The sequence below is a fragment of the Mauremys reevesii genome, linkage group 9, assembly GCF_016161935.1.
Source record: "Mauremys reevesii isolate NIE-2019 linkage group 9, ASM1616193v1, whole genome shotgun sequence".
In the NCBI taxonomy this organism is placed as follows: domain Eukaryota; kingdom Metazoa; phylum Chordata; order Testudines; family Geoemydidae; genus Mauremys; species Mauremys reevesii.
The window spans coordinates 76696899-76724683 of record NC_052631.1 but is presented as its reverse complement, the minus strand read 5'-3'; the positions used below and the strand labels follow the sequence as shown (position 1 = coordinate 76724683).

The 27785-nt window shown below is 40.1% G+C and overlaps 1 protein-coding gene across 1 annotated transcript; it reads left to right on the top strand.

Moving 5' to 3' along the window:
* Positions 1-336: 336 nt before the first annotated feature.
* On the top strand, positions 337-20755 carry LOC120371355 (transmembrane protein 182-like). The gene is made up of 5 exons (XM_039487004.1): positions 337-555; positions 3197-3314; positions 6152-6250; positions 10819-10956; positions 18725-20755. Exons 1-5 carry the CDS (start codon positions 403-405, stop codon positions 18952-18954), a joined length of 738 nt encoding a protein of 245 aa, XP_039342938.1. The 5' UTR covers positions 337-402; the 3' UTR covers positions 18955-20755.
* Positions 20756-27785: the final 7030 nt, after the last annotated feature.

Here is a 27785-nt window from a genome sequence, read left to right as displayed (position 1 = left end):
AGTAGGTATTACTTGGACAATTTTATGTAATCAATCCATAGAAGCTGCTTGACACCAGTCCAATAACTGTTTTTCATGATAAGCTCTCTGCATTGCTTTTGTAAAATGAACGCCCATATGTTTATTTAGGAATCTTCATACTTTAGCTCTATAGATAGTTATAATGTTCCTTTAATACAACAGCTGTTTGGTTGTGCCAGCTCATTTGCTTTTATTAGTCCTTTTGCCACTGCAACTCAAACCAGTCATGAAACTCAAACCAGTCATGAAACGATGCTAATCTGTGTCCAAAAATAGCAGCCTCTCTGCATACCCCTCCTCTCAGTCTCCCTTTCAAAGGTTGTACATCAGGACTTTTCTTCTTTTCTGAGTTTCAAGCTTACTACCTATTGTTGTTCCACCATGAAGGCTGGAATACCAGCCTTTATAGCAGGAATTCTTGGTGGCATTGGTGTTCTACTGTTTCTCATAGCTTTTGGGACAGATTATTGGCTCCTGGCAACAGAGAACTGTGGAATCTTTGAACCTGAAAATAAAACTCTTCACACCCCAGAGGTAAAAACTATAAATCTTGTGATATTCTGCAAGTTAAAAAAAAAACTTTTAAAATACACCTCTACCTCAATATAACGCCGTCCTCGGGAGCCAAAAAAATCTTACCGCATTATAGGTGAAATCATGTTATATCGAACTTGCTTTGATCCGCTGGAATGCGCAGCCCTGCCTCCCCGGAGTGCTGCTTTACAGCATTATATCCAAATTCGTGTTATATCGGGTGGCATTATAATGGGGCAAGGTGTAACTTGCTATAGAAATGTTTTAAAACCAACACAAATGCTCTAAGTGTTGGTGCTGGTTGTTTTAAGCCAATGGTAATATGTGCTTATTGTATACACATTTGATGTATAAAAACTCAACTCAGCCTTACCTATAAAGTCACAACCTGCATCTCAATAAAGTGTATAATTGTTAAAGACTTGAAGCAAAATATGCATAGGAATCCATTACAGGAAAACCTGTATTCTGATAGCTATGGAGCAGAAAGTTGAAATGTGAAAATGTAATACATTTATTTGCTGATACTAGCATTAGTCACCTAAAGAGAAACTGTATTATACTGAGCTTCGTATAATAAAATGATATTTTATTGCTAACTTCCAATATGGCTCTTTAGAAACCCTGATTTTAGCTGAATTTGCTTATGGTGAAACTGTTCAATAAATGCTATGAAATAACAGCTGGATCAGCTCTCTGACTTTTTAAATTCTTCTTAAAAAATTTCGTGCTGATCAATATGTGTAGTATTATTAACATTTTTCAGAAATATCCCACTGTTATGCAGAATTTTCTTTAATGTACAAACCAATTACGTTTGCTTTTTCTGTTTAATGATTCACTTTTGGAAAACTTTATGGTGTCAACAATAAGTGTCTTCAGTTCCAGGGTTTCATCATAAAGTGTAGGTTTTTGGCTGCATCAGCCATATTTCCAAATGACTCTTCAGATAGAAAGCAGACATCCCAGCAGAAGTCCTCATTGTATAAAACAGCATAATAAAGCTGAAGAGGGCAGAGAGCAAAAGTTTCGCAGGCATAAAAATCCAGCTCCATTTTGTTTCACTTAGAAATGAAACATCAACATGAGAGGTTTCAGAATATTTTAAAATTACTTTGTTATCGCTAGTGTGAAAAAGGTTCCGGGCTAGAAGTGTTGCACTGTCTTAAATAAAATAAACATCCCAAACATTCAAGATATGTGATTGGGCCCACTGTCTGTTTGGCATAGGAAACTGGCCGAGGGATCCCGGACGTGCCTGTCAGAGCAGCATTCACTATTGTTTCTGAGGTTATTGTTTTTATTTTAATCAATGGTTTTATACTTGGATTATTGCTCCTTGCTCTATGCTCCATGCTATTCGCCCCCATAGACATACCCTCTACCCCTTTTTAAACTGGCAGGCTCTACTTATGTCCATTGAGTGTCTTCATTGTATCTTAGCTATCAACCAGTCATCAAAACTAGCGTAGATTTAACAAGTCAGCAGAGTCACCCTCTTGCACATCATTGCAGTCAAGGCTCATACCTGCTCCTGAAAGAAGCAGCTCTTCCAGATGAGCCAAGGGAGTTATCTCTGGTCAATCCAATAGGACCCATGTATTGGTATTTGGTATGTAAGGACTCCAGGGCTTGGAAAGATTTTGTGATGTCTCTCTGCTGGGCCCCAACTACCTTTCTCCCCTTTGAAATAAGGGCGGCTAACCTTGAGAGATGCTGAGTGCCTCAAATCCCATTTAACACAATATTTTCCAGGAGGTGTTCTGCCCTTCATAGGATGAAGCTTTATAGCAGTAATGTTGATGCGCCATCAAACTGTACTGAATAAAGATAAGCATTTTTAATTACAGCTGTAATTATTTTCCTAACAAGTTAACTCACAGCATAGACAGTACAATCCTCCTGACATGACTTGTGTGTCATTTTTGCAGAACTTTCATGCGAGTTTCAATAAATGAGAAATTGATGCAAATTAATCAAGATAAGTGTGTGTCAGCAGTCACAGCTCAACTCACGAGGAGACTGATATAGACAAAGAGTAACTTCTGCCTAAGATAAATCAAGCACAGGTCCCACTGATTTGACCAGAGAGAGGGCAAGGCCTTTTTGGGTCATCCAATAGAAGGAGTTCATGAGAGGTTTAGAGATGGTAGTAATTTTGATGCATAAAGACTGCAAGATGGGATCTGCCCAGGATAAAAAATATCCTTCTTTCTCAGTGATCTGAAGAAATGTTTCACTTATCAGAAAGTTAGGAAAGCCACAGATAAAGGCCTGAAGTCAATGGCATTCTGTATAGCCAAGGAGGTCTGTATTAATGGACTCCAATTCAACATGCTAAAATGTTACTCGTGTTTGTAATTTTGACAATGCAACCCCCTCCATCCCAAACCACTCACTCTAAGGTGAACAGATGTCCCGATTTTATACGGACAGTCCTGATTTTTGGGTCTTTTTCTTATATAGGCTTCTATTACCCTCCACCCTCCATCCCAATTTTTCACATTTGCTGTCTGGTCACCCTAACTCCCTCCCTCAAAAACTGACTTGCCAGCCTAGTAACTAAGCCAATAGTCAAGATGAATTCCATGTTATTTGTAGTTAATACAGTTTCATAGGCTTGTGCTTTATTCTCTTGCAGGATGTGGTTTTGAGAGAGGTCAGAAAAGAGATCCTCATTTTTCACCATGAAGGTTTCTTTTGGAGATGCTGGTTCTATGGTGAGGATTATGAGGAGACCATATGGAACTTCTGGTTCAGTGAGTGTTACTGATATATTTTCTAGCTTTGTTTAGCAATATTTTAAGGGGCTGGATCTGACATCAATGATAGTTTATTATAGTGTCCATGTTGCTGTGATTAGGGTTGTGTCAGCACTTCTATTATAAAACTCTAATTCTACCAGATTATAATTGAGCTATAAAAATACAATCTGGACTGCAAGTCAGTGAGGGAGGTCTCTCCCAACTGAGAAGCAAGCTGTCTTTACATTTATTTTATTTTCCACAGGATCTGCATGGCCATTTAAAAATAGGACAAAACCCAAAGCTATCCCCAAATTCCCCCTGATCAGGACACTTTTTCTGTGCTCCATTTAACTCTGAAATTTTTGGACTCAGATGGTCTTTTACAGTCTTCTAGGAGCATAGCAACTCACCCATTTTCTCCCTTTTTAAATAAAATCTTCTCCAACAGGGACAGAGCTCCCACTCATACCCCTATTGCTCATACCCCTATTCATGTAGTCACCAGAGGGGCTTGCTAGACTAGAAACCTGTGGCTTTCTGCCCTTTTATTTTTACTGTCCTATTAATGTCTTCATCCTATGAGGTGTCCAGTGCCCTCAGTTCTCATTGACTACAATTTGTGGGACACTCCAGCCAATGCAGGAGATGCTAAGCACCAGGTAGGATCAGACCCATATAAATCTGTGTGTAAATGCAATCAGGACACTTATTTTACAGCATAGCCTTTTCCCCTTTTTTCATGGAAATTATGAGAATCAGAGCACCCACTATGAGTAAACACAGATTATAGCAAAATCCATCGTTCTGAAAGTAGGCTAATTAGTTGGAAAACAACTTTAAGCAGAATGGAGAAGTCTAATCTTGCAAACCTCAGATTTGCCAGCTGGAATCCAGCTCATCTGATAGCTGTTAGGTGGTCCATGTGAAGTGAATTTGGTGGTCTCAGTAAGACAGGTGTTCATGTATAAAATAACTGCCATCACAGTTGTCACTAACTAGCACCCTTTGTTGACAGTAGAGAAGCTAAGCACTGAATGGAACATGAAGACTAAGCCATCTTTTCTTTCCTAGAGGTGGTTGGGTTCACTGGTGTGGCAGTACTTGTACTGCTGATGCCCCAGTTATATCTGCTCTGTAGATAATTAGAGGGCTTCAGTGTCCCAGCCTACCAAAACCTTAGATGAACACTAAAAAGAATTCACTCAAACAGTCTCTGTAAAGCTTTAAAGTACTGTATAAACCTAGGCTTCTAAAGGTCTCCCAATCATACAATTAACTGTCATTCACACAGCAACCATTTTCTGTGACATCTCTCCTGGGAGGGCAAGCCCTCAGGCAGTGATGTAACCAGACCTTAATTTGTGCTGGAGCTCAGCCCCAGGAAATGGTGGAGATGAGCAGTTATGAGGGTTTGACTCCTGGATAGCCTCTTTTCTTGCCGGGCACAGCCCTAGCACCTCTTCTGTCAGTTATTCAAGGTGCGACCTGGCATGTACAGTGTGTGAGAGGTCATGTTGTGTGCTGGAAGCCATTTTCAGTCCTGGAACCTCTTTCTTTACAAATTAAGCACTGAATGTCACCAAGATCTGGCTGTCACTGTTTCTGAGTCAGCAGTATCACTTTCAGGAGTACTGCATTAGGGTGGGGTATGGAACTTTATGAAATAACATCAGAGAAAATGAAACTTTTGGGCATTCAAAGGCTGAGAAGAGTCAACAAAACAGACAACCAACTCTCAGATAGTTGAGTTATTCAATGTTCATCTGTGCCTGATGTTTCCTAAAGTGGTTAAGTCCCTCTCTAAACTACATGTAGAGAGGTCACCACAAAATGTGATCAAGTCATAGCAAATTTACCATATGATCATAAAGTTAACAGTGCAGCTCTGTCAGGAACCGACAGTTAATTTACTTCATGATGATCAACATTTCAGGTGATCCCTACTCTTTGCAAACTACTGTATATTTTAGGATATGGTTGTCTCCATTATAAAATTAGTATTTGCTAGAGTTGGTTGAAAGTTTCCTTATGGAAAGTGTTTCTGTCAAAAAAATTTCCTGAGAAGATTTACTACCCAATTGCATTACATGGGAATCCATGATATAATATAATGTTACGTGAAGTAAAATGATGAAATAAATCACCAGTTGGAATCCTTTTAACAACACTATTATTAGAGAACTGGCAAATCTGTATTATTTCTTTGGGTATTTATTGTAATAGGATTGATCATGGCAAATTAGTTTGCTGCTTTTGTGGATGTAATAATTAATTCAATAAGTATTTCATAATTAATTTAGTATGAACTAATGTCCACCTATTATAACTGTTCCTCTGAGCTGGGGAACATTTTAAAATAAGTGGCCAATCATTAATTAATTCATTTAACATTAATTCTATCACCATTAATCACGATAAGCCTCAGTGGTATTAATATTGATGGGACACTTCCATTGTAATTGTGCTTTCCTTTCCCACAAACTGGAGATGCTATATGGTAGGTAGCTCTAGTATCCAAATATTTTAATCGCTTCTAGACAGAATGGAAAAAAAACCTAGGCATGGGGAGAATTATTCTAATTTGAATAAATCCATATTCCTATGATTTTGTCTGGCTCAAGTTAATTTTTGAGGGAATTAAAACTGGCTGTGTAATGTTCTCAAATCCTATTGCATCCTATCTATCTCTGCATTTAGAACATGTTCAGCTTATACTTTACTCGTATCCCCTTTAATGCCAACGAGCTTCTGGCAGGTTTTGCAGGATGGCACATTTTATCTGAGTATAAAGGTTGTCGTTTTGCATATAATAAAAGTGAAATGCTATTTATTCTCCATTTCTTTTTCAGCTAGCCAAGCACATCCCAAGTATTGCATGCATGGCTACCTGTTTCCTATGCCCATTGCTCTGGGACCTTTCCTGCATCCTTCCCATGATGCAACCGCAGGTTGGTACTTAACCAGCTGTGTTCACCTCTTCTTTTCCCAGGGATCCAATAGAGTGCTCAGATGTGGGGATCTGTACTGTAATTACCTCAGTGGCCTTGACCTTGTTTTCTACCATTACAAACTTGCATGGGGGCACAAGAGAAAGGGGGGGCACACTCCCCTTTTCAGAGGCTATATAAGTCCTGGCCACAGCTGCAGCCCCACAATTTAAGGAAGCAAAGGGGGCTGTGCTCCAGATGCTTCCCTCTGAGAGCAATCATATGGAGGGTATGCAGGGAGTAAATGGAGCCAGGACTCCAGCCCCTCAATGCATGCCAGCCAGCACAGCTATCCTACACCCTTCTAATGGATCTAGTAAATTACTTCTCTCCAGTACAACTGTGGCGTCCTGGATCCACACCCACTAATGCAACAGCCTTACTTGGACTACATGACAAAATCATGATCTAGCGCTCCTTTGTGAAGGGTGTTTTCCATAGGAGCTTACCTCCCTTGCTATTAATCCCTCAGCTCTACCAGGGATAAACTAACACACCACGGTAGAAAGCACACTAGGAGCTCACACTTGGAAGGTCACTGGAAACTGTCTGTTGTGCTTTATTAGAAACTCATGATGCCGGCAACAAAAGAGCAATTTGTTGTTTTGTTGAGACCCCAGAAGCAAACTGCCCACCAACAGGAATCTGTTATAGACCTGGGTCACACTGGTCTCCTTAGAGTGAGGGCTCTGAATATAGACTGAGGGCTAGATCATGACTTTATGATCCACCCTGAGTGAGGGCAGCGGCAGCTGCACTATCACAGGAGCAGACCTGGGAACTGAATTGTGACAGAACCTGTTCCCCACTTGCTGCCCATCCCCAGGGAAAATTATTTCATCTCTTTATGCAGAGCAGTTCCCCCCCCCCCTTATGGCAGATGGGGCAAGTTCCTGCAATATTCTTGAAAAATCATGTTGAATTAAGTTTAGGTATATCTAGAATCCATCATATTAAATGCAAAGGTTATTTGTTATTGTGAGGACAGGATTATATCTAACTGTCTAGGAGAGACGTAGGGTGTGAGCCCTGGGAAGTGTTATGAACTTCAAAGGACTATACTGAACAATGGGCCAGTCAAGAAAGGACTGTTGGACAAAGGATCTAATGGTTTCCCTGGGGAATCTCAAGGGGGAGGTGAATGCAAATTCCCCACCTCCAGTTATGCAAAAAAGCAGCTTTTGGAAGCTCCATCTTACCTGTTCATGAAGATCCAAGGTCCAAGCTATATAAAGGCAAGATTAACCTATGTATAAGTGGGCTTGTTCTGAGCTAAGGCTGCTATGAATTTGTAACCACAGAAAACCCGTTTGTGGGGTTTGAAGGACTGACTCCTACCAGAGCCCTTGTGGAGATGGGGAGTGATCTCTTGTTAAGCTGATTGGCAGGAGTGTAAGGTTCATTCTTATTGTTTTTAACGTGTTTTCGCTCTAATGCTTTTACCTTAAGAATAAATGTGTTTGCTTAGAAAGAGCTGTGTGGTAACCACACGTGTTTGCTTAGAAAGAGCTGTGTGGGAAATTAGGCTGTTCATAGGCTCTGAAGAGAGAGAGCAACACACAGAAGCTGGATTGGTTACGCAGTCTGACTTGTTGGGAGTATCACAGTGTAGGCAGGGAACTGTGCAGCCTGGAAAACCCCCAGTCAGAAGAGAGAGAGACATGGGGCTCTGCCCCAGAGAGCTGAGAGCTGCGGGGAGCTGGAAGCCTAACAGTGGGTACCCTTGCTGGACTGTGGAGGGGGATATAGGTGCAGTTGCCCTGAACTGTGACGCTCCCTTCCCCTGCTTTGTTCATCAGCTTACTCCAGCCAGCAAGTAAGTGTGGTGGAACCAAAGTATTCATGCTTCTCACTGCTCTCCAAGCCCTCCTTGCCCTCTTCCTCCCAGGGAGGAGCATTGGGCAAGTAGCTCCTGCTCTCCCCAGTGCAACTGGATTTCTGATCTGAGCAAGGAGTAATGAGCGTTATATTTACCCGTATTCCCCTGCATGGCTGAATACTGGTGTGTGCCAGTCTAGCGCTGAGTGATTCCCACAATGTCTGACTGAACACTGAATGAACTGTCGTGTTGTTGGGTTGGTTTTGTTAAAAGAAAAAGCACTAAAAACTATTCTTCAAAGACCTACAATGGCAAAGCAAAATGAGTCAGTTACTAAAATAGAGAAAATCAGTTAAACCAACACATTCAAATTGATTCCCCCCCAGTGTTTTCTGTGGATTTCCATCCTCATATATTTTTGGATTTCGGCAATGAATTAGCTGCTGTTTGGAATTTGAATTTAATTGGTGGCAGAGGACAGAATTAATCCACTAGTCTTTTTTAAAATTAATTGATTTCTTTAAATAGTACACATCCCTCTGCTTTACCTCCTGGGACCTGGGGCAGGTGTACTGTACAAACAAACATCTTGACCTTTTCCTTAGCCTTTAGCAATAGCGTTTTTGTATGGGGAATTCATTAAAAAAATTTGTCTGGTTTTTTTCTGTGCTGTGTATGATTTCTGCCCCAGGGAGCACACGGCAGTATAAAATGGATATGATGTGTTTGTTGTCAGTAAAGTGAGTAGCACATTTCAGGCTCCATTGTAGATTGTATAAAAACACCATTGAGAGTTAGTTAAGCAGTAGTGGGTTTTTTTTTCTTAATTTTCTTACAAGAGACTGTCAGGGTTACCAGTTTCTGAATGATTTTACTAATAAACAGACTAACTTTTCTGAGCTAAATAAAGGGCCCTCAAGCCATCTGTTCCTGTCTGTCAGTCCTCGCTATGAAACAAACCCTTCAGCTGCCTCTTACGAATCTTTTCTGAGACAGACTTCTGAAAAGCTGTTAGATTACTTAAAGTGCCACGTGTGAGCAAAAATTTATACAAAGAAATATCTTCCCCTGTAACTCTGTCCCTTAGTCTATCTGAAAGGAACGTGTTACTCACCCCAGGGCCTGTTATATCATGTTGTTCTGTAGGAGACATAGCGATAACACTAGAGTGGCGGTATGAGGATGTTCTCTGCTTAGATTGTTAGCCAGAACTGTGTAGTTCTTGCATTCAGTCCTTAGTGTGTCCCTGTCTGTAGAGTTAGTCTTAATTATATAACCACTCACATCCAGGTTTACAATGCTACTCCTCACCTATAACATCAGGATGTAATAATGCTTATGTACACAAAGGATGTTGGGAAGCTAACTTAATTCACTCTAAAATATTTGAGATCTGCAGACAGAAAATGCTAGTTAAGAGTACAGTATTGATTTCTTTCTTTCAAGTAAGAAAGTGTTTATATGTAAAATACCATAGAGGGGAGGATGCCCAAGGAAAGAATGATTGACTATGGGCCATATCATAGTGAATAGGATGTAACTCAGGGCAGAATTTAGGGTGATGTGTTGTTAAGGTATATACGTGAATCATGGGATTTCTTTAAAGGTTCAAGATTCTTTTACTAAATGCATTCCTTGTCAGACTGGTTTAAAATGAGTAAAATGTGTCTGCTGTAAATCATTTTTCTTTCATGCGTGAATCGTGACAGAATTGCCCATTTTCTCCTGGTTAAGTCAAATGGTCATAATTGCTGCTCCATAGACACAGTGCACAAAGTGGAAGATGATAGCATGAGGGGGGTGGATGGCTGAAGAGATTGGTGGTGGGCTATGGAGCCTTTTCACCTGTTTGAATCTAGCCTGGGATTGTGGTATTCACTGGAAGTTATTCCCATCAGATGGTGTTAGGTGAAATAAGTTGGTGATCAGGCCTGTTCTTAGTGGGAAAATGCCCACTACACAAAAACACTACGGTTGGCACTAACTAGCACTGTTGCTTGAAGTTATAGCAGAAATTCAAGACTCAATGGATCAAAGAATCTGAATCCCCTCCACTAGTTGTGATCCTTCTGGCTCAGGAGGGAAGGCAAACTAGAGCACTGAAAAGTTTGCACTGCTGCTTTCTGTGTTTCACCTGCTCTGTGGGTAAATATGGCTCAGTTCTCCAGGATCATGAACTTGGCATCTTTTACTATTGCTATGTAAAGGGAGGGGATGGGGGGAGAAAAGAGGAGATGATTCTATGTCTTTGAGTTTAGTTTCCATTTCTTTCTTTCCTACCCCAAGCTTGTTGCTCTCCCAAAAAGCTTGTGCCATATTTTACCCTGGCAATCAAAACCCTTTTGTGCCAGGCCTTCCTGACACACCCATTGGAGTTCTGCTATTCATCCTAGGCCCATTATTTATGGTATGAAGTACATGACAAATAAGCTAAACCTTTACAAGTGCTGGCCATACGCTGTATATCTGAGGACACTAGGGAGTTAGTAACATGCCTGATACAACTCTTCTCAACAAGAACAACTCAATAAGTCTAATAAAATATTTAAAAAATGTTCATAATCCTGATATTCATTACAGCAAGGTTATTATTTTTATGGTTGCTGAAACTGGACTTATATGCATCAGTTTCACACAGACCTCTGAAAACTGATCTGATTATGTGGGTTTCCTTTCCTTTCCTATAACTTTATTCTTTCCCATTGTACAGTGTACAGGGGTTTCTGGACTGCATTCATCGTACTAGCTGTCACTGCCAGTCTGGCGGGAGGATTCCTGTTGGTGTGTGGTGTGCCCTTTTTCAATGCTAGATTCTATAAAGTAGGAGGTGGATTCCTCATCACATCTGGTAAGCTGCCAAGTCATGGTAATTGGATATACTAGCGTCTGGAATGCTGAAACCAAGTTTCTCTTTGTGTGTGTGTGTGTGTGTATGAAAAGGGTAGGAACTCTAATAATGAGGAATGACAGTAGAAAGATATGAGCTCTGGTAAATTATGTATGAAAATTCAAGCACTGACTTTGGAGAAACTGTATTTCCCCTCCACTCTAAAAAATGAATTTTGTTCAATGAAGTTTTAGAAAGATATTGCTTTGCCATAAAAGACTTTACTTTTCAGAAATGCATTTTTTTTCTTCTTGTGTAAGGCTCCGATTTTGTTATGCAATCCACTGGGAAAGACCTCTGAGCTTAGATGGAATCTATGGCCATTGTATTTTTGGACAGTAATTAGCTAGGCCCCAGTCTTGCAATGCAATCTCCTAATTTGGACCACTGCTGTATATTGCCCTCAACAGTGGACAGAAATAAACATTTATACACTATTAATAAAAATCTACTGTGAAATAAAACTTGAGGGACACATTCAAATAAAATCTGAAAATCATATAAAGGAGCATCAAGTCAGGAAAATGAACTAGAAACATTCATTTATTCACCCTTCACTGTAACCTTATTAATCACTCCACTGTAGTGTTATTAGCACCTAGAATTACAAGACATTTTTTCTCTTTCTCTTTTTGGGATTGGTGGGATTATTTTGGGGGGATTTCTTGGGACTGGTGAATTTGTTTAACTAAAATAGATCATTGTTTTAAACCTTTGACCAAAAATCATAAACCTTGTAACCAGACAAAAGTTTGGTTAACTTTTCTTTATATATATGACACTCTTTGTGGGATCAGGGAAAACCAATGGAATTGTCTTAATTTTTTTAAGACCCTAATTCATTAAAACAGTTAAGCACATACATAATTTGAAGCATGCAAGTAACCATTTGAAGTCTTTGGGAAATACTCTGTGAAATAGGCCACTATTTCAAAAAAAGTTGAAAAGATTTTAAAGGAAGTAAAATTCTGTACTTAAAAAAGAAGAATAAAACCAACTTACTACATTTCACTGTTGGTATTTTATTTTAATCTTTAGTTGACAACTGTTTCATTAAAAACCAGGACATAGAATTTCACAGTTCTTAAAAAACCTGATTGTGCACCACATAACCTCTTGGCTTTAGCCAGAGATATTTCTATTCAATAAAATTTGTGCTACTGCAGTCTTGATTTAAGCAGCAGTCGTTATTATTACCTATTATTAGACTAACTCAGTTCCTTGGGAGCTGTCCTAGGTAAGCAGATTTCTTGTTAAGCGATTTATCACTATATTTTTTATGCAAACGAGAACCGAAAGAAGGGACAACTTTGTAAAAGTGATCATTCTTGTGACATTTCCAGCAAGAGGTTCATCAGATGATTTTTGATAAACATCCAAATGTCTGGATTCGTATTGAAACTAAGTCTCTAAAATATTTGGAATGCATTGCTTAGTAGTTATTTTCTTTGTTTCCATAAAATATAATCTGTTCTGAAAATATCTCGGTTTTTGACTCTGTATCGTTTGGATGGCAGGATTTGGTCTGATGGTACAAGAGGAAGCTGCCATTGCCTTCTGCTAGTGGCCTGAAGCTCAATTTTAATTAACCTTCTTCACAAAATGCTCTATCTTCTCAGAAGTGTGAAAACATTTGTAATTTATAGAGAGGAGTGTAGTCTAGTGATTAGATTTTGAGATTAGAAATCAGGACTCCTCAGTTCTACTCCTGCCTCTGCCACTGATTCACTGTGTCCTAAGGAAAGTCATTATTTAATCCTTAACCTCTGTGTGCTTCAGTTTACTCTGATAAGACTTCCTACCTCAGAGGTATGTTAGGAGGCTTAGTTAATGCTTGTAAAGCAATGTGAGATTCTTTCCTGGAAGACACCTAATCTAACATAGGTGTAAATATGCTGCAAAGCACTTAAAAAAAATCAGATATTCCTAAATTTCTCTTGGAAAGCAGACATTTTACCATGTGCATTTATTATTTATTTAGATTGACAGGACCATAAGGGGTGACTGTCTCACACTCTAGATACCCCTAACAACTACCGGTAATTAAAAATGCAATCTATACCATCAGTATCACCTATAGAACTGAAAGCTATACTTTAAAACACACACTGTAGGAAAGAGAACCTAAAGGATGGCTTGGCTGTTTTCCTTGAGGGCAGTACTGGCACTGAAGATGAAGCCCCATCTCTAAATTATTCCATTGGCACCAACAGACTGTGTGTCCCTACCCTGCAGGAGAAATTCAGTGTTTCACAGTGTTTTTATCATCCCATTGGATTCCTTGGGTTTGCTTTCCAAGAAATGGCTCTCATTATCCACTGTACTTTCAGAGGATGAGTCTGATAGCCTGCCAGCTACCATAACAAATCTTGTGCTCTGTGGGTGGTATTCTTGAGAGTGCTTTCAGAAGAACCAGCTCATTTTGCTTGATTTATTCTGAAAGATAACTCAGTAGATAGAACTGGAAACTGCTTGACATTTATTGTTAGTTTCATTTGTAGATCTTCCCCCCCTCCTAGTTTAACAGTTGACCTTGCCAACCTGCTTCCAAAAATGACCCAACCACACAAGCAGCTAACCAGGATATCATCTTTCTTTCTCATGCATCCGACCAAGTGGGTATTCACCCACGGAAGCTCATGCTCCAATATGTCTGCTAGTCTATAAGGTGCCACAGGACTCTTTGCTGATCTTTCTTTCTAGAATCCGACATGCTGTCAATAGTTTAAAGGCATCTTATGGGAAGAAAGACACTAAACAATGGCTAGTTTTCACTTGTTTCAGTAGTCAGACAATGATGTAATTAATTATAATTACTGTGTCACCACCAGGGCTGGGTGAATACTGCAAAATATTTTATGAAAACATTGTTTGTATTTTGAAATAAATTCATTTGTGCCCCCTTCTGTTTCAGTTCCCGTGGATAATTTAGCAAGCAAGTTTAATGGTAAGAACGTATGGGTCTGATCCAAAGCCACTGAAGTCAATGGGAGGCTTTCCATTGACTCTAGTGAGCTTTGGCTCAAGCTCTAAAATGGTAGGGTTAAGAGAACACGTGACCTGTTGCCCATGTGCTGAGTTGAGGAGAGGCAGGGAAGGGATTGTTGGGGGAATAGCAAAGACCTGCTGCAAGCAATAGAGCTGTGAGAACTTCTCAAAGAAAAAGTCAAGAATACTTGATAATGGAAAGTGTTAGGCAACCTAAATATAAGGGTTGGTACCAGCTCCCCCATAACAGAACACACAAATACACAATAATCCAATACATCTATATTTTTTGCTCAGCCATTCAGATCAGAATGTTATTATGCAAGGTTCCAAGTATTGTTGTGTGATTCCAGCCTGTTACATTTTTACACAAACGACCTGACTATTTTAAAAGTGGAACATTTCTAATAACCACTCTGCAATTAAGAGGAATCATTCCAATGTTATAAGGTAATTCTACTGTGAGCAGGATGTCTGTGGTTTTGTGTGTGTATGTATTTGTATTAATCTGTTCTGTAATACTAGCTTATTGCAAAATTAAAGACGAACTCTAGGCCAATCTTATGGCTGGAATTCTTTGTATTTTATATTCTAATTCCTTTTTTCCAAAACGAGAGCTCCACATTCAGCAATTACCAGGTATTTTTTATATAATGCATATATTGTGTAAGACAGGTGAAAGTCAGCAATCCATTTTCTTACCATATGGTTCTGTAAGAAACTAGTAGTCTAGAAGGTGAATGAGACACTGATAGTTAAAGTTCAGTTTTCCTATAACTAGCAGATTGTATGAAAACTCTTTAGCTTCAAAGGAATAAGAGTTAGAGATTGAATTCTTTCATCTGTCCCTACAATTAGCTGCTATAAAGGTGTCACAAGCATATAAAACAAGAAAAAGAAAGAGACAGAGTTAGACTTCAATTTACTCACAAAGTGCTACTATCCTTTAGAGTGGGAAGACACAGAGTCAGGGGTTAGTTGTCTTGCAGTTAGCCCCTAGCTGGTGTCATCAGGGTATGAAGGAGAAAGATTTAATGCCACAAGTTCAATTTTCTTGCAATTAGCCACTCCCCAGAAGATGCCATTGACCTCATCAGCGCTGCGACTGAGTTTCACAGTTAATTTTTTCCATACCAGCCTAATGAATAGAGGCAGAGGGAGAAAAAGAAAGAGATCACTCTGCTAATTTTCTAGCCAGCAGAAACCACAGAGCTATTAAGAGGAGTATATGGACTGTCTCATTTGACATGCCTGTCGCTTATACTTACCAGAACCCAACACACAACAGCAGCGACAACACTGCTGCATGTGTAAGCAGGAAGCTTGTCTGGTTTAGTAATCTCTTACCACTGCACTCTGCCATCTTGTCCTCACACTTCTAAATACTGTATTAACGAAAAGCCTAACTGCAGCAAAACAATCCCCAATCCTTAACTTGACCCCTAAAGTGGCTTTTTTGCTCAGTACAGTACATAGCCAGGCTCCTCGTTTCGTCTTTATTATGCAAGTGGCATATAGCGTTTTACAGGCATTTGCGTAAATGTCAAGGGTCTAAGGGTCTGATCAATTTTTATTCATCCCTCTTTGATTTTGCAGTTAAAATCTTAGGATTTCAATGTCCCAGTGACCTTTTTGTTCCTTCGGATGGCATCCTGAGGCAGGGCTGTTAACTCCAGTTTCAGTTCTCTGCACTTCCTCTTCTGTTTTCCTTTTCCATTTGTCCTCTTCATTTTGTCTTCTCATTACTGTGACTGTGTAAATCCCAGGGACTCTTCTCCACCTCATTTGTAATTATTCTGATGGAGAAATTGCTTATTTTACTCTCTTTTTTTGTCACATTCAAAGAGTATGAAATTGTTCTTAATTTAGATTCCATTGTTACTCTGCTGCCATCATCTCCAATACTTTGTTTAATAATAAATCCTGAAGTGTGAAGAGCTGGTGCTTTTTCTAGTGAGGACTAAGGAGACATTTTCCTATTCAGCACTCTGGGAACCAGAATGTTGGATGTCATTCCTCTTCATTGGCCTCTCTTGCTTTCCTATGTTGTTTATCCAGTCATCATCCAATGATAGTTATTTTCTTTCATCTTTATAGTGAAGGTATGAAATTTTATCCAGAATATATATATATACAAGCTATGTATGTTAGCATATCACTGTCCCATGCCCCTCAGGAATATATTTTTTATTTAGGTCTATTAAGGTAGATATTGTATTTTAATAAGATATGAATTGATCTTAAGAAGGATGCTTACTGAGGTTCAGTTACTATCCAATTAATTTAATTTTAAATTACATTAACAATAAAGACTTAATTACATTCTTATCAATATATTGTATTTTGTGAAGAAAGTGTGACTATTAATTTATACATACAGCAATTTCCTTATAGCAAGATAATTGGTATTTTAAGCATATAACTGTCATATTCCATGTAAATTACTTATTTGCGACGCTTAATTTAAAGTGCTACCAAAATTCTAATGAACATATGGGTATTAGAACAGATAGCATTTAACTCCTTGACAGCCAGTCCCAGCAGGCATAGGGCCTTTTCCTTATAAGTCTAAAACATTAGAAAAATATAGCACCCCCCCAGTATGTTCATAGGTTCTAATTCTAAGGTACTGGAGAGATGCTCTGCAATTTTAAAACAAGTAAAACAAATCTAACGGCTTAGCATTCATTCATACATACACACATTTTGTATATAACACAGTGTGACTTAGCTGAAGATTATTTTGGATCCTATATATCTTCATATAGACCTTCTGTTAGGCTTTGATGCAGGAAAGCACTGAAGCATAATCTGACTCATTACATTTCTTTATGTAATGCTAACTATCATTGGCTTTACCATTGAAAAGGCACCTCTTACCTACAGTTGGAATACAGCAGTATTTGAGGTGATGTAGGTTATTTCAAATCTGTGGTATTTTACAAAACTCTGTGTGATAATGTTGACTGTCTAATGGGGACCACTGCACTAATTGTAACATAATAAATAATATGTTTCTATGATATTTTGGAGCATGACATGGCCATGGGCTAAACTAGAGTTTTGTGACAGGGAAAGGGGTCTCCTCTTTTTCAAATAATCCACCTACATGATAAAGGTGGGCCATATTTTGGAATCTTAAGTCTCCATCTTTTGAGTTTGGGGAAGGAAGTTTCTGATTAGGATACCTGGATGTGAACCCGTTCTGGGTTGGATCCAGATCTGGTAGGCAACTATTTTCCAGTTCTGTTTCAGATGCAGCTGGAATCTCACGAAACAGCTGACCTCGTGGTGTTTTCTCCATTTATGAATGTGGAAAGCTAATGAGATCAGTAGGTCTCATCTGACATTTTGAGCCAAAGTATTTTAAAAACACCTTGCAAGATTTTTGTGGCAACAAATAGGAGCATAATTTCAAAACCTTCTCCTGATGTGGCACTGAAGCTGAATACTACCTTAACCCAATATCCAGATCTGACTGTGATCTCAGTCCATTTCTGGCACGTGGCTGTAGAGGAGTCTTATCAAGGTATTGCTGGAGGATATGGGTGATACTCCCCCAAAACTGTACCATCCCCCAAGAATTCCTACCTTCATAGACATTTCTAGCAAATTATTTATTTATTTATTATTATTAAACAATCTACCTAAGATTATGTAGAGGGCTTTACTTGACTTTTCTACGTTCTTATATTGTATTTCCTAGTGAAATACTATCTTCTAGGCCCAGTGTCATGTGGTTTTTTTTTGATACTTTGTTCCAATGCTTAAGAAAACATCATACAAGATGAAAAAAGGCAGTTCACCAGAGCTCACAGCAGCCACTGCACTTGGTCTATCCATCATGGATTCTGTTTTCTCTGTCTGGCCACAGAAGTAACTGCAGAGCAATGTTATGCAAAATTATTCTCGCCATCACCACATTCATATCCCCAAATTTTTGCATTTCTTGTGGAAAGCAAAGCCAGTTCTGTCTGGAATGTCTGATTTATTCTTTTCGAGAAGATAAAAAGAAGTTTTTTGTTTTCATCTTGGCCCATGTTTCTTCCACGCTTGCCAGGCAAAAAAGCCTCTGATGAAAATGGAAATGTTACACATTTTTCCAAATTTGGATCAAATATTGCAAAATTTATCCATTTTTCAAAATTAACATGGCTCTAGATCCTGTTCCCACTGAAATCAATGGGAGCCTTGCAGTGTCAATGAGTGAGCCAAAATGGGAAGATCATATTAAGCGTCACTTGTAAAGACGCACTGCACAGAGGCGAATTTCACCCAGTGAGAGTAGGCTCAGACCCCACACAGTGCTATCCTAGGGGTAATTTTCTAAATAATATCCAGCTCTAGACTCTAATATAAGGAAGCCAGAAAGTGTGGCTTGAATGACCAAAACTGAGTGGTGAGTGTGGTTTTATGTAAATGTTCCATTGATTCAGTGTAAAAATTTTTTTTGGAATTTATATTTATTATAAAATGTAATCGGATGTTATAAATATAAATAATCTTATATAAAATTCTGCACTGTTTTAAAGAAAAGAAACTCTTTACAAAGCTTGCTGCATGGTTTGAAAAGCTCAAATGCCAGTTTTTCATATTGTCTATTCAGTGAATGACAAGCAGCTTTAAAAACAAACACTGACATATCGCCACTACAGATTCATAGACAATATTTTGTTAATTTTATTAATGATTTCATATGCTGATCATACTTTGAAAATAATCGATCTCTGTGTCTTTTCAGGAGGCTTATTTTTCCTGCTCATATTTCTCTTTGTGATGTGGAAGGAGTTTGCAGCTGATCTCCAGAAATACATACTTCTGGAAAGAAGTGAAAAATGCATGGACGATGTCCCTGTAAATGTGTATTATGGATGGTCATTTATGTTTGCTGCAGCTGGGATTCCCTTGGTTTTACTTTCTGGACTTCTCTTTTATCTCGTTGGCCGAAGCATTTTGCCGGCAGTGGAGTAAACAAGCTGTGGGGCTGAAAAACCCTTTGAGAAGATCTTTGAAACCACCTGAAAATGAGGACATAACTGTTTGGGGGACTAAACAATTTTTGTAGCTTAGGTGCTTGATCAAAGGTCATTGGTAAATGATGCTAAGGAACACTGGAAATATAAACCCAGTCATTTAAAATAGAGCTGATTCTGAACCAAAAAACCCCAGTGCCAAAATATCCAAGTAGCTTTCCCGTCCTTATCATGGGAAAGACCAAAGGTCCAGATACAAACATGTAGACCTGTAAAAACATAAATGTTCAGATTCAGACCCAAATTTTGCAGCTCTGGTTCAATTCTCACTTCAAAGTCAATGTAATACTCTTCATTTTGTAATAGACTGGGCATATCTAAAACCTGGCTGTGGGCTTCAATATTTATAAATATTCAGAGGGATAGGGATAGTATGCTGAAATTTCTAGCACCCTCATTTCTTGTTAAATATAATCAAATTTGGCTGTGATGTCTATTTCTGAAAACCAATTAGGATGATTTTTTGAGCGAGCAAGTTCTCATTGACATTAAAGGACAACTAATACATGGCTTTTAAATACAACAGGAAAATGATTTGTCAGGAGGTAAAATAATTTTTTGGCTCCTGTAAGGTCCCAAATCTGTGAATATAAATGCATATACCTAACTTTAAATATGTGAACAGCCCCCCACCAGTTACATGCATAATAAAACATATGATTACTATCATTTATCAGTTATTTACGGTATTACCCACTGTGTGCTAGGTGTTTTCCAAACACTCAAGAAATATTGTCGCTGTGAAAAGTTCACAGTCCTAGGACAGAGAAGCAGACAGAATTTAAAGAAATGGGAATGGGCACAACAATATTATTATTAGTGTGTGTTTGTTTCAGTAGTGCCTTGAGGCCAACTGAGAACAGGCTCCCATTGTGCTAGGCACAGTACAAACACGGAATAAGAAATGGTCCCAAATAAGCAGATTTAAGTGTCTGGATTTACTCAAGTGCATAAGATTTGCAGGTTAGTTACAGGAAAACATGCTAATTTGAATGTACCGTATACAAGACAATTGAGATCCAAAAGGCAAACTAGTTTCTATTTGTACTGTACATGAGGACTTGTAAAAATATTGGAATAATGACAAGATTTGGTGCTGTCATTATGTGTTTGGGGTTTGATCTCAATGCTTTGAAGTCATTTTTGCTAGGCCCTTGCTTGTTTTAACAATTTGCATAATGTTTGAATCAAACTTACAAAATTATGTGCTGAATTCATGAATGCCGTTATTTGTACTAAACATATATCTTTAAGCTATATGCCATGCTATTGACAATATGTAGTTAATTAATAATGTGGTGTAAATCTATTGCAGAATGCAGTGAAAATTGTTGGAGGTATAAATTATTTATTATTACTCTTCCTAAAATATTATGAAAGTCGCAGGAGCAAGTTCTAATTATTCATTTACAAAATCCATGGTATGTATAGAATGATCATTTGTAATTCCAGTGTAAAAAATAATGAACAACAGACTTGGTCTGTAGTTCTCACTTAAGTAAAACTCTCATTGATCCCCATTAATGGGAGCTTTGTTTGAATAAGGATGGATATAAACAATATCTCTTATACTACTCCAGCAAATAGATATTTCATGACATTTAGAAATACACAGATATTTAAATGTTTTGTTTGTCAATTTTAAAGGTTTTTTTAATTATATTCATTAGAGTTATGCTTGTGCCCCATTGGTTCTTCAGGTGATAATTTCTCACTATAAATTGTCTCTCTTTGGATAATTTTTGTCATTTAATTATCTATTCAGTGTGAAGCTGAACACTTATGGCCACAAAGAATAAAAGTATGTAATCTGGGAGCAGAAGAGGTCAAGATTTACAGTCACTTGCCTTTTGCTGATCCCATAAAACAATCCAAGCATGCAGAAATGATGAGCCCATAAGAGACACCAGGGCAGAAGTAGGAGAATGCAGCAAGAAATCCATCAGACTTATTGATATCTACGAAATGAAGGATCCCTGAAGTTGTGAATAGAGAAGTGAATTTTATAATATAGAATGAAATATTTATTAACTTTCTCCATCTGTTCTTTAAAAAATTTAGTTTAATGTCATCAAGGCATTTATGGAATACATTTAGTTTAATCACGCATTCATGCCTTGGGGAGTAACTGTCCCTTGGAGACCTACTCATTCTGGATCAGTCTAGAACAAGCAATAGTTTAAAACTCAATCATTCTTTTAGAAAACACATGACTTAGACTCATGTCACAATAACTTGAGTTTTAAAACTTTTTGTATTCCAGGCATCGTGAATCATGAAGCTGCGGCAATAGATGCTATATACGCTAGAGTAACACAATAAAATAATGCATTAAATCCTATGTTAAAATGCATCATTTATGGCTGGCTTATATATTGACCAAACATGTCATTCTTTTGGGCTACAGAAAAGATTAGTTTATTTCTCAGCTCTTGTGTTGCTAAGCGCAGGATAAGTTGTCTGGACAAAATTGTCCTTCTGAGGAATCGTTTCTTCTGAGGAATTTTCAGAGAACCTCATGGGCTCAGTGACATAGTTTGGAAATTATAGGTGCCTCAATCTCCTTTATCTGTTGGGTTTGAAGGCGGTTGACGAAAAGCTTAAGTGGTGTAGTGACAAGGTTATGGGTTTGATTGTGATCTGACATGCACCAGTGCAATTCCAGTGAAATCAGTGGACTGTATAAAACTGGTATAATTGGATCAGAATCAGGCCTAATAAAAACATTTTCAAAAATGCATAATTAAATTGGTGATTTCATATCACTCTAATGAATTTTAGTCAAGGTTCTCTTCAAGGATGCTTTTCTCACATTAGCATTTGACATTAGTAAGCAATGAATAATTCCATTTTTTCTTTCTAACATCTGGGATATTTCCTGCTTTATTTGCTAGTCACTCAACAGTCTGCAGGAAATATTAATGAGTCCTAGGTGTTCAAATACAGGCCCTATTGATCATAGTCAGGAGGCAAGGTTACATCTGAGAGGTTGTAAGCGTTCCGATTAAGAGGCTTGTTTTGGGGGAAATGAAAGGTCAGTCAGTGTAAGGAAAGGACTAGTATTAGTGTACTGAAATGGCTAGTGAGGTGCCCAAAAATCATTAGAACACTCCTGAACAGACCACCACTGGACTTCTATCTTGAAGTCTGTGGCATCTTTCATGCATACTGTGTATTAGAGCTGAATGCACGCGATATACTTCAAATATATTTCTGGCCCTGCTCTGGATAGCCAAGGCAGGGTTATTGCCATGCACACCACTAGACAGAGCTCCTTCCTTCATTGGCCTGTGTCCACACTAGAGAACTGAACCATTGATGTCTGAAGTGGCAGGATTCATAGAATCATAGAATATCAGGGTTGAAAGGGACCTCAGGAGGTCATCTAGTCCAACCCCCTACTCAAAGCAGGGCCAGTCCCCAACTAAATCATCCCAGCCAGGGCTTCCTCAAGCCTGACCTTAAAAACCAATAAGAAGGAGATTCCACAACCTCCCTAGGTAACCCATTCCAGTGCTTCACAATCCTCCTAGAGAAAAGGATTGCCCCATTGCAAGTGCCAAAGGTGCATTGCATCTACACTAGTCATTCTGTTTCAAGTGCAGGTCCCTCCAGTGTTCACATACAACACTGTAATGTGTTGGTGCTTGTGTCTCTCTGTCGGGGCAGACTGCTGAGCCCTGATTAGGGGGCGGAGCTAGGCGGAGAAGGGGGCCTATAAAAGCGGCCGCCCAGCCAGGCAGCGGCACAGCTGATCGCAGCGGCCCAGGAGCCGGCCAACAGGGCTGCTAACAGGGGAGTTTGAGTGGGAGTTTGCAGGGGGGGTTGGAAGGGGGCGGCGCCGTGCTTCCCGTGTCCCCCAGGTAAGAATGCCGAGCGAGGCCGAGACAGCAGCAGCCATGAGCCAAGCAGCAGAGGACACAATGAGGATGATTGCATGCAGCAGCTGCGGTATGTACATGGTCTTAGCGGGGGACCCAGAACAGTACTATATATGCATGAAGTGCCGCCTAATAGAGCTGCTGGAGGAAAAGATCCAGGGTCTAGAGCTGCAGGTAGAAACCCTGGTAGAGCATGGAAGGGGGTTCGAGCAGCTGATGGAGAAATGGCAAGCTGTGGCTGAAGGGGAATGCTCAGAGGTACAGGGGGAAGCAGGGGCTGGGGCCAGTGAGGGGGGACTGCCAGATGAAGAATATGGGCGGTGGAAGCATGTGACTGTGAGAAGCAGGCCGAGGAAAAGGAGAGCCAGTGAGGGAGGAATAGAGCTAAGGAACAGGTTTGAAGGTTTGGAGAATGAGGAAGAGGTGCAGCAGGTGGTAGCTGACGGTGGGAGGGCAAGGAAAATGGTGAGGAGCCAGGCTAGTCCGATAGAAAGAGGGGAGGAGTCGATGGGGGCAGCACCGAGTTTGGGCCCAGGGAGAATGCAGGATGGCTTAAGGGGAACCACAAGGGATGGTAGGAATGGAAGGAACTTGCAACTGGGGGGACGGAGGATAGGTTAGAGGACCGCACTGTCCCCAGGCAAAGGCAGGTCTATCTGATTGGGGATTCCATACTGAGAAGGTTGGACAGGCCTGTGACCAGGGCCGATCCGCAGAACAGAAGGGTGTGCTGTCTACCGGGCGCTAAAATACGGGATGTGGACCTGCAGTTGAAAAGGATCCTAAGAGGAGCAGGTAAGAACCCGTTGATCATCCTTCATGTAGGAACGAATGACACGGCTAGATTCTCGCTAGAGAGGATCAAGGGAGACTATGCCAGGTTGGGTAAGACGCTCAAGGAAATTGAGGCTCAGGTGATTTTCAGTGGGATTCTAGGGAAGGGCGCCAAAGGGGTGACAAGATCGTGACGATAAATAGTTGGCTGAGGGAGTGGTGTTACAAGGAGGGCTTTGAGATGTATGGGCACTGGGAGGCTTTCGGGGACAGAGAACTGTTCTCACGGGATGGGCTCCACCTGAGTAGGGAAGGAAGTAGAATTCTAGGAGGGAGGCTGGCTCATCTGATTAAATGAGCTTTAAACTAGACATTGGGGGGAGACGGTTGGGAGAGGTCCAGGTACTCTCCACGCCAAATTTATACATTGAGAGGGAGAACAACAGGATAACAACAGATACAGCCAGAGGGGGAGGAATAGGTATAAGGAAGGGGGGGGGGATGGATACTAGACCGACAGGTCATACTGGTAGTACTGTGTCCCTACCAAGTTGGGTGAAAAGGGTGAGAGGAGCCAAACAGCAAAAATTAGGATGTTTGTTCACCAATGCGAGAAGCTTAGGTAACAAAATGGAGGAACTGGAGCTCCTGGTCCGAGAATTGAAACCGGATATCGTAGGAATAACCGAAACATGGTGGAATGGTAGCCATGACTGGAGTACAGGTATGGAAGGGTATGTGCTGTTTAGGAAAGACCAAAACAAAGGTAAAGGTGGGGGAGTAGCATTGTATGTCAATAATGAGGTGAAATGTAACGAAATAACTAGCAATGCAATGGATAATATGGAGTCTGTTTGGGCAATGGTGACATTGGGGAAGAAAACTACTAGAGCGTGCCCTGGGATAGTGATTGGGGTGTGCTATAGACCGCCTGGATCTAGCCTGGATATGGATAGAGAGCTCTTTAATGTTTTTAAGGAGGTAAATACTAATAGGAACTGTGTGATCATGGGAGACTTTAACTTCCCGGATATAGATTGGGAAACAAATGCTAGTAATAATAATAGGGCTCAGCTTTTCCTAGATGTGATAGCTGATGAATTCCTTCATCGAGTAGTTGCTGAACCGACGAGGGGGGATGCCATTTTAGATCTGATTTTGGTGAGTAACGAGGACCTTGTTGAGGAAATAGTTGTAGGGGACAACCTTGGCTCGAGTGATCATGAGCTAATTCGGTTCAAAATAAATGGAAGGATAAACAAAATTGCATCTGAGACTAAGGTTTATGATTTCAAAAGGGCTAACTTTACTAAATTAAGGTGACTAGTTAGGGAAGTGGACTGGACTAACATATTTAGGGATCTAAAGGTGGAAGACGCCTGGGGTTACTTCAGGTTGAAGTTGCAGGAGCTGTCAGAGGCCTGTATTCCGAGAAAGGGAAAACAGTTCGTAGGTAGCAGTTTTAGACCAAGCTGGATGAGCAAGCGTCTCAGAGGGGTGATTAAGAAAAAACAGAAAGCGTACAAGGACTGGAAAATGGGAGGGATCAGCAAAGAAACCTACCTTATTGAGGTCAGAGGGTGTAGGGAAGCAGTGAGAAAGGCAAAGAGCTGGGTGGAGATAGACCTAGCGAAGGGTATTAAAACCAATAGCAAAAGATTTTTTAGCCATATAAATAGGAAGAAAACCAAGAAGGAAGAAGTGGGACCGCTTAAAACTTTAAACGGAGTGGAGATTAGGGATAATCTTGGCATGGCACAATATCTAAACGAATATTTTGCCTGGGTCTTTAATGAGGCTAATGAAGGGCTAAGGAATCGTGGTAGAGGGACTGATGGGAATGAAGATATGGGGGTAGACATTACGGTATCTGAGGTAGAAGCCAAACTTGAACAGCTTAACGGAAGTAAATCGGGGGGCCCGGATAATCTTCATCCTAGAATATTAAGGGAATTGGCGAGTGAAATTGCAAGCCCGTTAGCGATGATTTTTAATAAATCTCTAAACTCGGGGGTTGTACCGTTTGACTGGAGATTAGCTAATATAGTTCCTATATTCAAGAAGGGGAAAAAAAGTGACGCAGGTAACTACAGGCCTGTTAGTTTAACATCTGTAGTATGCAAAGTCATGGAAAAATTATAAAGGAGAGAGTGGTTACGGACCTTGAGGCCGATGGCAACTGGGACAAATTACAGCATGGTTTTACGAAAGGTAGATCATGTCAAACCAACCTGATCTCCTTCTTTGAGAAAGTAACAGATTTTTTAGACAAGGGAAATGCGGTGGATCTAATATATCTTGATTTCAGTAAGGCGTTTGATACGGTACCACATGAGGAATTACTGATTAAATTGGAAAAGATGGGGATCGAAATGAAAATCCAGAGGTGGATAAGGAGCTGGTTAAAGGGGAGACTGCAGAGGGTCGTATTGAAGGGTGATCTGTCGGGTTGGAGGGGGTTACCAGTGGAGTTCCTCAAGGTTGGGTTTTGGGTCCGATTTTATTTAATCTATTTATCGCTGACCTCGGAACCAAAAGTAGGAGTGGGCTGATAAAGTTTGCAGATGACACCAAGTTGGGAGGTATTGCCAATTCGGAAAAGGATCGGGATATCCTCCAGGGAGATTTGGATGACCTTGTAAACTGGAGTATTAGTAACAGGATGAAATTCAATAATGAGAAGTGTAAGGTTATGCATTTAGGGATGACTAACAAGAATTTTAGTTATAAGCTGGGGACGCACCAGTTGGAAGTAACGGAGGAGGAGAAGGACCTAGGAGTCCTGGTTGATCGTAGGATGACTATGAGTAGGCAATGTGATGTGGCCATTAAAAAAGCTAATGCGGTCTTGGGATGCATTAGGCGAGGTATTTCTAGTAGAGATAAGGAGGTGCTAGTCCTGTTATATAAGGCATTGGTGAGACCTCATTTGGAGTATTGTGTGCAGTTTTGGTCTCCCATGTTTAAGAAGGATGAATTCAAACTGGAACGAGTACAAAGAAGGGCCACTAGAATGATCCGAGGAATGGAAGGCCTGTCGTATGAAAGGAGACTTGAGGAGCTCGGTTTGTTTTCCTTAACCAAAAGAAGGATAAGAGGAGATATGATTGCACTCTTTAAATATATCAGAGGGATAAATACCAGGGAAGGAGAGGAATTATTTCAGCTCAGTGCTAATGTGAACACGAGGACAAACGGATATAAATTGTCAGTTAGGAAATTTAGGCTTGAAATTAGACGAAGGTTTCTAACCATCAGAGGAGTGCAATTCTGAACAGCCTACCGAGGGAAACAGTGGAAGTAAGGACCTCCATGACTTTAAGATTAAGCTGGATAAGTTTATGGAGGGGATGGTATGATAGGATAACTGGTTTAGTCAATAGGTCAATAACGTGCCACACTGGTAATTAGTATAAAGGGTCAATGTTGGGATACTGTTAGCCTTTTCCAGAGGGTCTGGCTGGAGAGTCTTGCCCACATGCTCGGGGTTCAGCTGATCGCCATATTTGGGGTCGGGAAGGAATTTTCCTCCAGGGTAGATTGGCAGTGGCCCTGGAGGTTTTTCACCTTCCTCCGAAGCATGGGGCAGGGGTCGCTTGCTGGTGGATTATCTGCTACTTGAAGTCTTTAAATAATGATTTGGAGCATTCAACAGCAGAGTCAAGGGAGAGAATTAGTTCAGGAGTGGGTGGATCGGCTTATGTGGCCTGCATCTTGCAGGAGGTCAGACTAGATGATCATAATGGTCCCTTCTGATCTTGAATTCTATGATTCTATGATTCTATGTAATGCACCATTACATTTGCACTGTGCTCTAGGTACCTATCTCATAATGCTGCCCCAATTCCTTCACTCATTATCTTGTGGGAGATTTTGGAGGCCACCCAGGAGTCAAAGGCCCATAACTGCTCATCTCAGCCATTTCCTCCATATCCGTTTCTTAAAATGAAGGCTTGGTTGAATAGTAAAATTGTGCCAATAAATGTCTGTTGGTGTCCCTAAAAAGTAGTCTCCGAGTTCCTCAGGTAGCCCAGGAGAGCTGATTGAATGTGTGCCAGCGGTGTCTGCAGGGAGCTAGATCAGGAGACCAGCAGCTAATATAATATGTGTTGCA

Coding starts and splice junctions, on each gene's coding strand:
- LOC120371355 (XM_039487004.1), top strand. CDS start 403: ATGAAGGCTGGAATACCAGCCTTTATAGCAGGAATTCTTGGTGGCATT. Junction 556..3,196: donor AAACTCTTCACACCCCAGAG/GTAAAAACTATA, acceptor ATTCTCTTGCAG/GATGTGGTTTTGAGAGAGGT. Junction 3,315..6,151: donor CATATGGAACTTCTGGTTCA/GTGAGTGTTACT, acceptor TTTCTTTTTCAG/CTAGCCAAGCACATCCCAAG.